General features: G+C 38.1%; 1 protein-coding gene across 1 annotated transcript; it reads left to right on the forward strand.

Annotated features, from left to right (window-relative positions):
* The first annotated feature begins 120 nt into the window (after positions 1 to 120).
* Positions 121 to 11322, forward strand: LOC117983168 (trypsin-7-like). The gene is made up of 8 exons (XM_069499157.1): positions 121 to 311; positions 1237 to 1429; positions 2570 to 2704; positions 3329 to 3470; positions 8067 to 8262; positions 9453 to 9699; positions 10495 to 10644; positions 11170 to 11322. The coding sequence occupies exons 1-8, from the start codon at positions 121 to 123 to the stop codon at positions 11320 to 11322; spliced, it is 1407 nt and encodes a 468-aa protein (XP_069355258.1).
* Positions 11323 to 13706: the final 2384 nt, after the last annotated feature.

The raw sequence follows: 13706 nt of genomic DNA on the forward strand, positions 1-13706 counted from the left end.
ATTGTTATTTGGCTCTTCTAGAATGGATTTAAAATTTGTTAGCTGAAGACGAAAACTTGGCTTAATGGTCTAAACCGATTGAGCTGAAAATTTGTATACACGTTTGGTTTGGATGACATTATGGTTATTTTTTCAGAAAATGTTCGCATCTTCGGAAATGGCCAGGAAAGGCTTACTGGGGGCGAGGAAGTGGAAGCAATTGAAAATTTTCCTTACCAAGCGCAAATAGTTGTATTTGGGCTGAAGTTCTGTTCAGGAGCCATCATCAGCGAGCGTTTCATACTGACTGCTGCTCATTGCGTCGAGCGCAAGTAAGCAGTTTTTGTAGCAAATTTGAAGACCTCCTTGGCGCAGTGGTAAGCGCTGTGGTCTTATTAGTGGGAGGTCCCGGGTTCGATTCCCGGCAGAGGCTTGGAATTTTATAATTTCTAAATTTCTGGTCTGGTCTGGTGGGAGACTTCGGCTGTGGTTAGTTACCACTCTACGGCCAAAGATTTAGCGTTCCGGTACGATGCCGTGTAGAAACCAAAGGGGTATGGGTTTAATAAAAACTGCTATACTCCTTCCAGGTTAGCCCGCTTCCATTTTAGACTGCATCATCACTTACCACCAGGTGAGATTGCAGTCCAGGGCGAACTTGTATCTGAAAAAAAATAAAACACCTTTTTGCCAAATAAGTTGCGTGTAGGCCAAAACTGATTAACAACTAATTTTTAATTTTTAGGGTTCCCTACCTCAAAAGGAAAAACGGAACCCTTATAGGATCACTTTGTTGTCTGTCTGTCTGTCTATCTGCCTGTCTGTCTGGCTGTCTGTTTGTCTGTCTGTCTGTCTGTCTGTCTGTCAAGAAACCTACAGGGTACTTCCCGTTGACATAGAATCATGAAATTTGGCAGGTGGGTAGGTCTTAGGACAGACATTAGGGGAAAAATATCTGAAAACCTTGAATTTATGGTCACATCACAAAAAAAAAGTGTTTTGAACAAATAATTAGTATTTTCAACTTATAAAGTAAGATTACTATACCACGTGGGGTATCATATGAAAGGGCTTTACCTGTACATTCTAAAATAGATTTTTACATAATAGTATTTGATTTATCGTGCAAAATGACGATAAAATACGACTGTAGTACGGAACCCTCGGTGCGCGAGCCTGACTCGCACTTGGCTGGTTTTTTTTTAGCGTGTCACCAACCGCTGTCGTGGTGAGAGCTGGCAGTCTTTTTCGCGGCAGAGGAATGGAGATAACCATCAACGATATAGTGTTGCATCCTGGCTTCGACCGGCCTCAGAACAACTTGGATATTGCATATTTGCATACATTCTCACGTATTATGTTCAGTGATACAATACAACCGGCCGTGTTGCCCGATACTGACGAAATGCCGGATGAGGTCACTGTTACTGGATGGGGGGATGGAACTCGGGTAAGTATCACATTCTTCATCATCATCATGACCAACCCATCGCCGGCTCACTAAAGAGCACGGGTCTCCTGTCAGAATGAGAAGGATTTTGGCCATAGTCTACCACGCTGGCCAAGTGCGGATTGGAAGTCTTCAGTACACACCTTTAACAACATTATGGAGAACTATCAGGCATGCAGGTTTCCATATTTCATTACTTAAACGCACATAACTCTGAAAAGTTAGAGGTGCGGGCCCGGGATCGAGCCCCCGACCTCCGATTAGGAGGTGGACGTTCTAACCACTAGGCTGTCACAGATTTTCACATATTATTACATTCTTACCATGGACCAATACGCCCAATTTCGATAGAGAATTTCAATGCCGAATCCAACTCGGCTGGGGAGCGTTCGGGAAGCTTCGAGATATTATTTTCTCGTCCAAAATTCCTCGGTGCTTGAAAACCAAAGTCTTCGAACATCTTGATAAAAGGAGGAGGTTCTTTATTGTTTTTCGCAATGTTATTTCTAGGTCAGTTTTTAGCAGGTCTTAGGTCTACCGCTTGTGAAATGCATCACATATTTTTAGGGTTCCGAGGTATCAAAACAAACCACTTTATTGTCTGTCTGTCCGCCTGTCTGAAAGAAAACTTATAGAATACTTTTCGTTGACCTAGAATCATTTGGCAGGTAGGTAGGTAGGTTTTATAGCACAAGTAACAGAAAAATCCGAAAACCGTGAATTTGTGGTTACATCACAAAAAAAATTAAAATATGTTTAAAATAAATAAATTACCAAATCACATATAGATTAACTTGCCGTGTTCAACTACATAAGTTTCTACGTATTATAAGCAATTCTATCGTTAATTATTTTGTTTTCGTTTTGCACATATTTCGCTGATATTTAATAATTATATTGATTTTGTAAAATATTTTTTATGTACTAAGCTATTAATGTCTTATACGTATATCTTATTCTTCTTCTCTCTCTGGGCTGGTTTCCGCCTTGTTTCCGCACTTGAACGTTTCCGTCTGTTGTGCGTGCATTGCCCCTCCCCGCTGAAGTCTTCACTCCAGCATATTATATGTACGTACATATACGATGGTACGAAACCCTTCGTGTGCCAGTCTGACTCGCACTTGACCGGTTTTTTTTCAGAGAAAACGTCTCGAAAAAGTGAAACTGTCCGTCATTGGTCAATTACGATGCCAAGCAGCCTACCCGGAGGTAGGCATCACCAGGAACATGCTGTGTGCAGAGAACAGCGATACCGTAGACAAAGGGACTTGCAAGGTATATCATCATCATGATCAACCCATCGCCGGCTCCCTACAGAGCACGGGTCTCCTCTCAGAGTGAGAAGAGTTTTGGCCATAGTCTACCACGCTGGCCATGTGCGGATTGGTAGACTTCACACACCTTTGAGAACATAATGGAGAACTCTCAAGCATGCAAATTTCCTCGTGATATTTTCCTTCACCGTGTAAGCAAGTGATATTTAATTAATTAAAACGCACATAACTCCGAAAAGTTAGAGCTGCGTGCCCGAGATCGAACCCCCGACCTCCGATTAGAAGGCGGACGTCCGTACCGCTGGGCTATCACAGCTTTAGTGACACTATCTGTGGTGAATATTGTTACTCAGTGCCCTAGTGATTTTTTTAAAATCATTTTTCGTGATTATGCCGAAAATTTGCCTATGCCTGAAAAATCAGAAAACCGTGAATTTGTGGTTACATCACACAAAAAAATGCTGCATTCTAAAACAGATTTTTAATTATTTTTATGCATCATGGTTTTTGAATTATCGTGCAAAATGTCGAAACTATAAGACTGTAGTACGGAACCCTCATTGCGCGAGCCTGACTCGCACTTGGCCGGTTTTTTCGTGATGATAATAATGTTGATGTTTTTCAGGGCGATGGAGGTGATCCTGCAACAACTGTAAACAGACAACTATACGGGATCAGTTCCTTCACCAAAGGTTGTGGAGCTGGCATGGCACCCAGCGTCTTCACCTACCTGCAAGCCAGTGAGGTCCGCGAGTTCATAACCAATGGTACAGGAGTACAATATGTCAAGATACATCAATAATTTTTTTTTTTTTTAATTACCACCATAAAGAATGTTTAACAAATCCAATTTAGACACAGCAAAAAACCACGAAGGTTTAAAAAGTGTGTCATTCCGTCTACTTCTTAATACATAATAATAATAATAGTGTTTCTATAAACAATATATATTGTTTATAGAAACCCTTATTACATTACATTTCATACAAAAATGGGGATCATTACAATTTGTTAATATAATAGGATTTTAACTTATATTTTAAATTAAATCTAGTTAGTTCATTTCTAAATTTGTTATCAATATTCAACCTGTGGACTTTGTAGAATGAACAGAGAATACCCGGCGTGTGCTATTACCTACGCTAAAAAAATCTTAACTCATCTTCGCATTATTGCCCTTCTCATGAAACTGGTTTTGGGCACATCGGTTGGATGGTTTCAAAGTCTATAACGGTCGTAGATAGAAACATTTTTTGTGTTTTATATGTAGGTATACCTACCTATAGCGAAGATTAGGATATATAGTATTAATTTGGTAGCAGTCTATTATAATATATTTTACACTTAGTAAAAAAAACTAAACTAAAAAAAAACGACTTCCAAAACCACTACATACCTATGTAGTAAAAAATAATTTTTATTTCTACACGTGTATGTACTTATGTTGAAGTTGGGCGAGCTTCACGCTTTGATTTTTAGTTTCCTTTTATTATGCTCGCCCAACTTCATACAACATACACGTGTCGAAACAAAAAAATTTTTTTTTTCTATGAACCTCATTAAGATTTAGTATAAGTATTGTTTGGTACCTAAAATATCAATTCACCACCAAAACGTTCCAAAACGACACGGCTTAGGAGTTCAGTATCTTGCAGCATCAGGATTAAGGAGTTGGATCCATAATTTTTTATGGGGCCACCACAGAAACTGCTCCTGTTGATTCGAAAAAATTTGCAAATCAGTCCAAAAATCGGTGTAAAATTCGGTGTACTAAAAAAAACGGGCCGAGAGCCACCGCTTCTGCTGACTGCGGTTTCCCTTGTACTTTATTAATCCTAAATGTATTTATTTGATAAAGCTCGCCACAAGACATTCTTTTCTAACCTATTTCTGTCTGTTGGTTGTGTTTCAGTTATTTTTGTTTTATCTTATAATTTTGTATGGTATAAGTACAAATGATAATAAATCTATGGTGTTCAGTTTCTATTCCGTGGGTGTTCAATTAGGTAATAAAGAGTATTCCATCTATTTATCTTTGTTTACTCATTTTGTTCTATATATATTTATTTTATTTTTATTTCCTTTTACCACAATATCACAAAGCACAAGTTTTATGAAAATTGAAAATAAATAAATCTGTAACTGAACAATTTTTGTGCATTAATACCTACCCAAGCTGTGATAGCCTAGTGGTTAGGATGTCCGCCTTCTAATCGGAGGTCGGGTCGATCCCGGGCACTCTCTAACTTTTCGGTGTTATGTGCGTTTTAAGTAATACGTAAATATCACTTGCTTTAACGGTGAAGGAAAACAAACCTGCATTCCTGAGAGTTCTCCATAATGTTCTCAAAGGTGTGTGAAATCTACATGGCTATGGCTAAAACCCTTCTCTCTGAGAGGATACCCGTGCTCTGTAGTGAGCTGGCGATGGTTTGCTCATGATGAATACCTACCCATATTATACTCTATCCACGGAAACAAGTTAGTATAGCGCTCTCTCTGTTATGTAATCCCATAAAAATGACAGAGACAAAAATCTCAGTGGGTGTTAAGCATTTTGAGTCACCAACCAGCCACAAGCACAAGCATATTTTCAAAAAACATTCGAAATTCAATTCGAAAACATAGTTTCATTTGTCAGTGGTTCTGGTTGGTGATTGATTTGGAGTTTTTATTTGGAACAATTCCAGTTGTACTACAAAAAATCAGCCAAGTGCGAGTCAGACTCGCGCACCGAAGGTTCCGTGCTCGGGTATTTTTTTCAACATTTTGCACGATAAATCAAAAACTATTACGCATAAAATAAAATAAAAACTGTTTTAGAATGTACAGATAAAGCCCTTTCATATGATACCCCACTTGTTATACTTAGTTGTCTTACTTTGAAAATACTAATTATTTGTTCATGAATACATTTTTTTCTTTTTGTGATGTTACCACAAAGTTTTTGAATTTTTCTCTTTACTTACTTATGCTACAAGACCTACCTATCTGCCAAATTTCATGATTCTAGGTCAACGGGAAGTCCCCTATAGGTTTTCTTGACCGACAAGACGTACGGTCAGACGAACGGACAGACAGGCAGACAGACAACGAAGTGATCTTATAAGGGTTCCTTTTTTCCTTTTGAGGTACGATACCTTAAGAAATATTTAAATGTTTACGATCAACTTCCCTGATTAGTTATTTATGAAAGTCGAGAATCAGCTGAGAGCATACCTAATATAATATGCCAAGGAGTTGAAAAAATAAAGGTTGCCTACTTTCCCCTCTGCGTAACTATGGGGTTGCCAGGTATAAGCAGATAAGTAAGCGTTATTAATCTCTCCTCGTCTGTTATTTAATCGAATGTTATATCAAATGAAAGATTATATTTTTATTGCCCTAGTCCTACCGTATTAGGTTGCCTTATCAAAAAGTTTTATTTATTTATTTTTTTATTTGATTTAACAGGAAAACTTACAGCTAATATGAAAAAATGAATAGGTAAAAACCGAAGAAGATTAAAGCTAATGACAAGTTTTCACAGATAGAATAAACATAAGAATAACAAAAAAAAACTCGACTGGGGGAGAGAAAATTCAGGGAAAAGTAATTAAAAAAAAAAAAAAACGAGAAACGAGATCTGGCCAACGAATTATTTAACTGAAGTATGAGCGTTAAAGAATTCATTGGCCAGAGCTTTCCGAATAGTGGTACCAGTGATGCAGAATAGGTCCAAATTTTTGTCATTTTTACAAATTTTATTAAACGATGAGGCAGATCTAAGCATAAACGAGTTTCTACGAAAATTGGTATGCGTATGCGGTGTGTGAAATATTGAAAAGAAGCGAGGATGAGTATTGCTAGGGACTTTAAAGTGTAACTTCTTAATGCATGGTTGCCTAGATTTACGATATAAATTTTCTGTTTTTACTTTTCTGATACCTTTATTTTTAAGCTGCTTAGTAGATATCTTTTCTCAGCAGATTCTTGACTTTCATATAAATAAATAATCAGAGAAGATGATCGAAAACTAGGCAACCTATTCGCGATGTATCAATCTATACATTATAAGTCCCGCAAATTGCTAATGCGTGCGGCCGCCATTTAGTGATTGAGTGAGAGAGACTAGACTGAAGTTTCGAGCTGATGGTATATTTTTATTTCAGCTGGCGTCAAAATGACGTCATTTCGGTGTTAATGAGACATGGTTCCAGCTCAATAGCAAATTTGCGGGACTTCTGTCTAGTATCTACCATAATATTATATTATCTTTATCACGATTAAATAACAGATGAAGGACAGACGGACAGACAGGTATTTTTAATAACGGATCTTAGACCATTAGACCAAATATTATAAAATATTTTTTTTTTTTTGATTCACATCTATTTTTGTAGTATTTAGTATTTACCCATTCATTTAAGCATAAGCAAACAGTGCAATAGTTTTAGGTTATGTCAGTAATTTTGGTTCGTAACTTTGTGAACCTTGTTGTCTAAATCGTACCTGCAAAGTAATCCTAAGTCATACTGCCTATGTACCTACTTTTATACTTTAGTTAATTAGATAATATATTGGTGTCATTGTCATTATACTTATTACAAAAAACGGCAATTATTTACCTGAGGGCAATTAAATGCCTATTACTCATCAGAATAATTTATAGGTAAATAGAAACATGTGGGTAATTAATTTCAAAACGGTATGTAAATTGGTCCTCTCGTAAATGTATATAACTTTGATCTGATCTGGTGAGTGGTATCATTTAATTTGGTCACTTAATCCAGTGGTCATGTGGGGTTACTTATTGTTTTGTTTGTTGAGTGCGGGGTGGGTTACCTCGGGTGAGTAAGCCTTTATATTTTGACGACCTCCCAGGCACAGTGCTTAGTGTCACAGCAACCGGGGACCTCCTACATAAGACTATAAGTGGTCTTATGAGGGAGATCCCGGATTGTTGTAGAGCTCAACAACGTCCCGAGTTCGATTCTCGGCAGGCGCAATTAGAAAAATACTATAATTTATACACCACTAGCTGATACCTGCATCTTCGTCCGCGTGGATTTAGATTTTTAAAAATCCCATGGGAACTCTTTGATTTTCCGGGATAAAAAGTAGCCTATATCACTCTCCAGGTCCTAAACTATACCCATGCATAAAATCACGTCGATCCGTTGCTCCGTTGCGACGTGATTGAAGGACAAACCAACAAACAAACACTCGTATTTATAATAAGGGTACTGATACCGGAGATCTGGTTCTTTACAAATACCCTTACCTACGCATTAGTCGCGAATAGACAGACGGACAAAAAATATATAGATAAATAGAAGAATAGAAAAATATTATATAGTTTATAAGATACACTCTGTTTTCAGAAGCAAAATCCGAAAACTACGATCAAATAGATCAAGAAAATGTACAGGCGACAGTACGGAGAACGGAGTCAGGGGCTGAGTCCCATATAGAGGACCACCCCTACCAAGTGTCCTTTAAAGTGGACAATACCTACTACTGCGGCGGCTTTATGGTTGGCGAGAGGGAAGTCATAACGCCTGCTCACTGCACTTATGGGTAAGAGCCCACGGCGACTTTTTGTAGCGATACAGTAGCGATGCTGTCGCGCGTCCGCATCGATACAGTCGCGAAGCGGTCGCTAGCTGTGTGCCCTCGCCCACGGTCTCAGATTCAGTCGCGATGCAAACGCGATATTGTCGCGCTTCTGTGTCGATGCAAACGAGAAAAAATGTTGCACTGATGCTCGGTTCTCTATTCACGCGCCACCCTCCCTCCGTTCTTCCCCCGATGTCATCCGACAAAGTCGCGCGTTTGCATCGATACAGTCGCGATGCAGTAGCACGTTGCAAATGCGACTAACACGCGTTAGTAGTGATGCTGGCGTGCGTTTAGTAAACGCGCGACAGCATCGCTACAAAAAGTCGCCGTGGGCGAGGGCTCTAAGATCACATTCACTACTAAGCACGGGTCTCCTCTCTGAAAATGAAAAAAAAGTACTGTACCTACTGTAAGTCAGTGGCCGAAACAACATCGTTTAATTTAAACTTTTAAAAACACTTGGGATTCTTTCAATTTTTTTTATTCTGATACAAGCTAGCCCTAGATTGCGATCTCATCTGATGGTAAATGTTGATGCAGTCTAAGATGAAAGTCTAAGATGCTGGTTCTTCTCGGTAGGAACGGCATTTCGAACCAGTGGTAAATTATAACTACCTGACTATTCATAAGTACTTGTAAAAAGTTTACATGAATAAAAAACATTCTATTCTATTCTATTCTAGAAGCGGGCTAACTTTGAAGGGGTATGGCAGTTAGATACATTGTGTTCATGAACTAATAATTAGTATTTTCAATTTCCTAAGTAAGGTAACTATATCAAGTGGGGTATCATATGAAAGGTCTTCACTTGTGCATTCTAAAACAGATTTTTATATATTATTTTTATGTATTTGAATTATCCTGCAGAATGTCGAAAAAATACGACTGTAGTACGGAACCCTCATTGCGCGAGACAGACTCGCACTTGGCCGGTTTTTTTAAAGAATATTAGCTATGTTAAATGACTAATATTCCCCTTTTCTTCTCCAACTAAGCGTCAAGCTTGTGTTAGGAGTAGGTACGACGGGTGGGGTTTGAACCGTCGACCTTTCGGTTTTCAGTTCACTCCTTTGTCCGTTGTGCTATTGAGGCTCTGAATTACATTACTTTCTGCCGTGTACTGTACCTATCATTATTTTACTTCCCAGTGTAAGCCCTAAGCAAGTGACCCTCAGAGCTGGCAGCTCGTTCCTCGACGAAGGAGGTGTCGTCATCCCCGTCGCAAAAGTGGTGACGCATCCCGGGTACAATGACCCCGCTTTTGACAAGGACGTCGGGTACATGATCACTGCGGAACCCATCGTGTTCAGTGAAACTATCCAGCCTATCGCCTTGCCCCCTAGGGACCGGTCATTGAAGGGGGATATACTCGTTAGTGGATGGGGAACCAGGAAGGTAAGGAGGAAACTATCCATATTACTAAAGCTGTGATAGCCTAGTGGTTAGGACGTCCGCCTCCTAGCGGAGGTCAGGGATTCGATCAAGGAGCACGCACCTCTAACTTTTCAAAATTATGTGTGGTGACAAGGTGAAGGAAAACATTGTGACAAACAACAGAGCCTGCGTCCTGCATGCCTGAGAGTTTTCCATAGTGTTCTCAAAAGTGTGCCAATCCGCATTTGGCCAGCGTGGTAGACGAAGTGTGCCAATCCGCACTTGGCCAGCGTGGTAGACTATGACCAAAACCCTTCTCACTCTGAGAGGAGACCCGTACCACACGAGAAGATAATAATATGTGCCCGTACTCTATAGTAATCCGGCGATGGGTTCATCATGATGATGATTATAAAAGCGCTTTTATTTTAAATTTCTATATGTATATTTACATTTATTAGGATAATCATAAAATTGTTATATCTATACATATTTAAATCTATACACATACGAACATAAATCTAAATATATAAAAGGAAAAGGTGACTGACTGACTGACTGACTAATCTATCAACGCACAGCTCAAACTACCGGACGGATCGGGCTAAAATTTGACATGCAGATAGCTATTATGTTGTAGGCATCCGCTAAGAAAGGATTTTTTGAAAATTCAACCCATACGGGGGTGAAATAGGGGTTTGAAATTTGTGTAGTCCACGCGGACGTAGTCGCGGGCATTAGCTAGTTGATATACAGTAATACAACTTATTAATAGGTGTCAGAACTAATAAGTAACTCCTACGCTGTATTTTCTAGGGCGAGGTGACGACTATACCCAGCAGAGTTATGAAGACTATGGCAAGGGTTATGGATGAAATGCAATGCAGAGTTGCTTATCCGACTCTCATGACCAGAAACAAGGCGTGCTCGACCAATTTCTTCCTATCCCAAGGATCCACTTGTCAGGTAAGTTTTGCGTAATATAATCTTGTTTTTCTACTGTCTCTCTGACTATCAGAAATTGGCAGCAGAACAGCTAGGTAAGACGAAATAGGTATTGATAAAATTGACGATAGTAGATTTAGCATAAAGTAAAAGTAAAGTTACCTACAATAATTTTAATTATACTGAGTAACATTAATTTTTATTGAAAAACATAAGTCTTTCACACATTTCAATCATATCACAATCACTCATTACAATCATATTTAAAAAAATGTTTACTTAGATTACATAAAAATAAAAAATAAAAACACACAGTCGGATTGAAGACCTCCTCCTTTTTTAGAAGTCAGTTAAAAAAATAGAATAAAAGAAGTAACAAAAAATTAAATAACACAAACATTCATTAAATATAACTAAAAGTTAATTATTATAACGAAATTATTAACTAACCTTATTTCATATGTAATTTGGTGATGTTACCAAAAAAGCCAAAAACCTTCCAAAAATACCGTTCAAACGAATAAATTGTCCCTACTTCTTTTTCAGCGTGACACGGAAGGAACGGCTGTTCAAGACGGCATGGCGGTGGCTTTAGTGACCTTCACAGGAGTCTGCGGCCACGAGTTGTCTCCGAGCGTTTTCGCCGACCTCGCCGCTCCTGAAATCCGCGATTTCTTTTCTGAACATCTTGGAATATAAGACGTGTAGTCTAACGGCCTGCCCATGAACTTTTCGCTATGAAGCCTAAAAGTCACAAAACTGACCATGGCGAGACGGCATCTTGATGTTGTGACAAAAGCCTAGATTTTACAAATTCTATGTCATATTGTTTACTGCACATTCACTTTATATGTGTTGTTACTTAGATATTAATCTATTGTTTTATATTTTGTACACTTTAAAGTTACAACCTGTTTTGTGTGCCTTGTTAATGAAGTAAATTAAAAGCAATTGTATGAAAGTATGAGCACTTCGGCAGTCGCTGCCACATTTTGCGCCCCGCTCGCCGCGCCACTAAAAGTCATGGGTGTGCGATAAGATGGAACTTACACTACCAGCTTGGCATCAGTTCAATCCACTGCTTGATCTCACTTGAATCATACTTTCACATCTAACTGATACTAGGCTAAACAACTGATGCTAGTTCTGGATCAGTACCTTAGTAGCATGTCAATTTGTTAATCATTTTCATAGTTTCATCTTGAAGTTAATGGATCGTACCAATGCCAAACTATGCGTCTATCATCCTAGACCGTAAGAAATTATTAGTTTTACAATGAGGAAGTTTCCAGCCAACGGTCGTTAAAATTTTCATAGATGGCGCTGAATAGGTACTACCACCACTAAAAACGAAAAATAATACCTATATATATATATGATCTATGCTTTAATTTTTAGGTCGTGTCAATACATGACATAGATGAAGAGTAACAGCTAGCCTGCACTGCAGTTTTCCTTACGTTTCTTCCCCACAAAATCTGTAAACTATCATAAAAGTAATTAATTAATTTTGCATCGGGGAAGAAACTAAAATATTGACACGACCTAAAGCATAGATCATAATAGATATAGGTATTATTTTTCGTCTTTAATGGTGGTAGTATTCAGCGCCATCTATGAATATTTTATCGAACGCTGCCTGGAAACTTCCTCATTACATAACAGATTGTAAATCTAATCTACAAACGCAACCTCGTTACTTGGACCTTGAATATTGTACCTAATCTATATACGCTATTCTCTTCTTGCTTTATTTAGATCAGTTTTGTTTTAGAACTGTGTAAAAAAACATAATATTATTTATTGTTAATAATCTACCTATGTACCTACATATTTTTCCTTATGTATTTAAATGTATATTAAATGATGATTTTATGCAGATAAAATTGATTTTCATTTCATTTAGAATAGGTATTATGTAGCAAAGATGTTTTTATTTTAAAAAAGTTTATTAATTTATGAATTGCCTTCCCATTTCCCAATATTCATTTCTAATCGAATATTATAAATGCAAAAGCGTATCTGTCTGTCTGTTACCTTATCAATCCTAAATTAACTTGGAAGGAACCTCGCAAAGATAAAAGGAAGAAGAAAGGCTCCGAGATATTCTCCCTTGAAATGAAACAGTTTATTTGTTTAGATATGAGATGATAAGATGTACAAAATACAGAATTAAGCCAACTCTAATTCAAAACTGTGAAATACAATTTTTTTGACGTAGGTAGGTACTACGTAATCTACATATTATTGTCTGAGGAAAGTAAAGGTTTGAAGAAATAAATAAGACAAGATATCTAAATATATAAAAGGAAAATGTGACTGACTGACTGACTGATATATCAACACACAGCTCGAACTACTGGACGGATCGGGCTGAAAATTGCGACACTGCGCAAGACGCGCGGAATTTAAACTTGATAGAAAAAATATTAACTTTTAGAGTGCAAGTAATATTATTAATTTTATTGTTGTGTATGAGTTATAACTTATGAGCTGCATCGAATATTTTTTCCTACACATTCCAGGCTTTTCAGCTTGTTTCGTAAGTGCGCCGCTGCTTCCAGGTTAGCCCGCTTCCTTGACTGCATCGTCACTTACCACCAGGTGAGATTGCAGTCAAGGGCTAACTTGTATCTGAATAAAATAAAATAAAAATCCTTAGGTGTGCCAGTTTTCTCACGATGTTTTCCTTTACCTACTTTTGAACCAACTCTGAAAAGTTATCAAATCAAATCCCCTGACTAGAAGGCTGATGTCTTAACCACTTAGAGAGAGAGCCCGCACGTGCCAGAACTTCGTTATTTTATAAAAGCTGAAAGTTTCTCTGCGTATTGTTTCCAACACAGAGAGGAACGAGCGGCGACTATGACGTTTGGATCATGTTGGCTTTGGGAGATAACAGGTAGTAAAGGTGTAAAAATCTTACGTCATTGTAATTTTTTTTTAATTGTTTATCGAAGTAGTATTAGACATCATGTCATGCATTGCCAGATACTTTGCGTAGTGGCAACCCCTTGCCAGAACCCCTTAAAGTTTAAAATTTAAGGGTGTCTGGCAGAGGGTTGCCACCATACTAAGTGTCT

The sequence above is a fragment of the Maniola hyperantus genome, chromosome 6 (assembly GCF_902806685.2).
Source record: "Maniola hyperantus chromosome 6, iAphHyp1.2, whole genome shotgun sequence".
In the NCBI taxonomy this organism is placed as follows: Eukaryota; Metazoa; Arthropoda; class Insecta; order Lepidoptera; family Nymphalidae; genus Maniola; species Maniola hyperantus.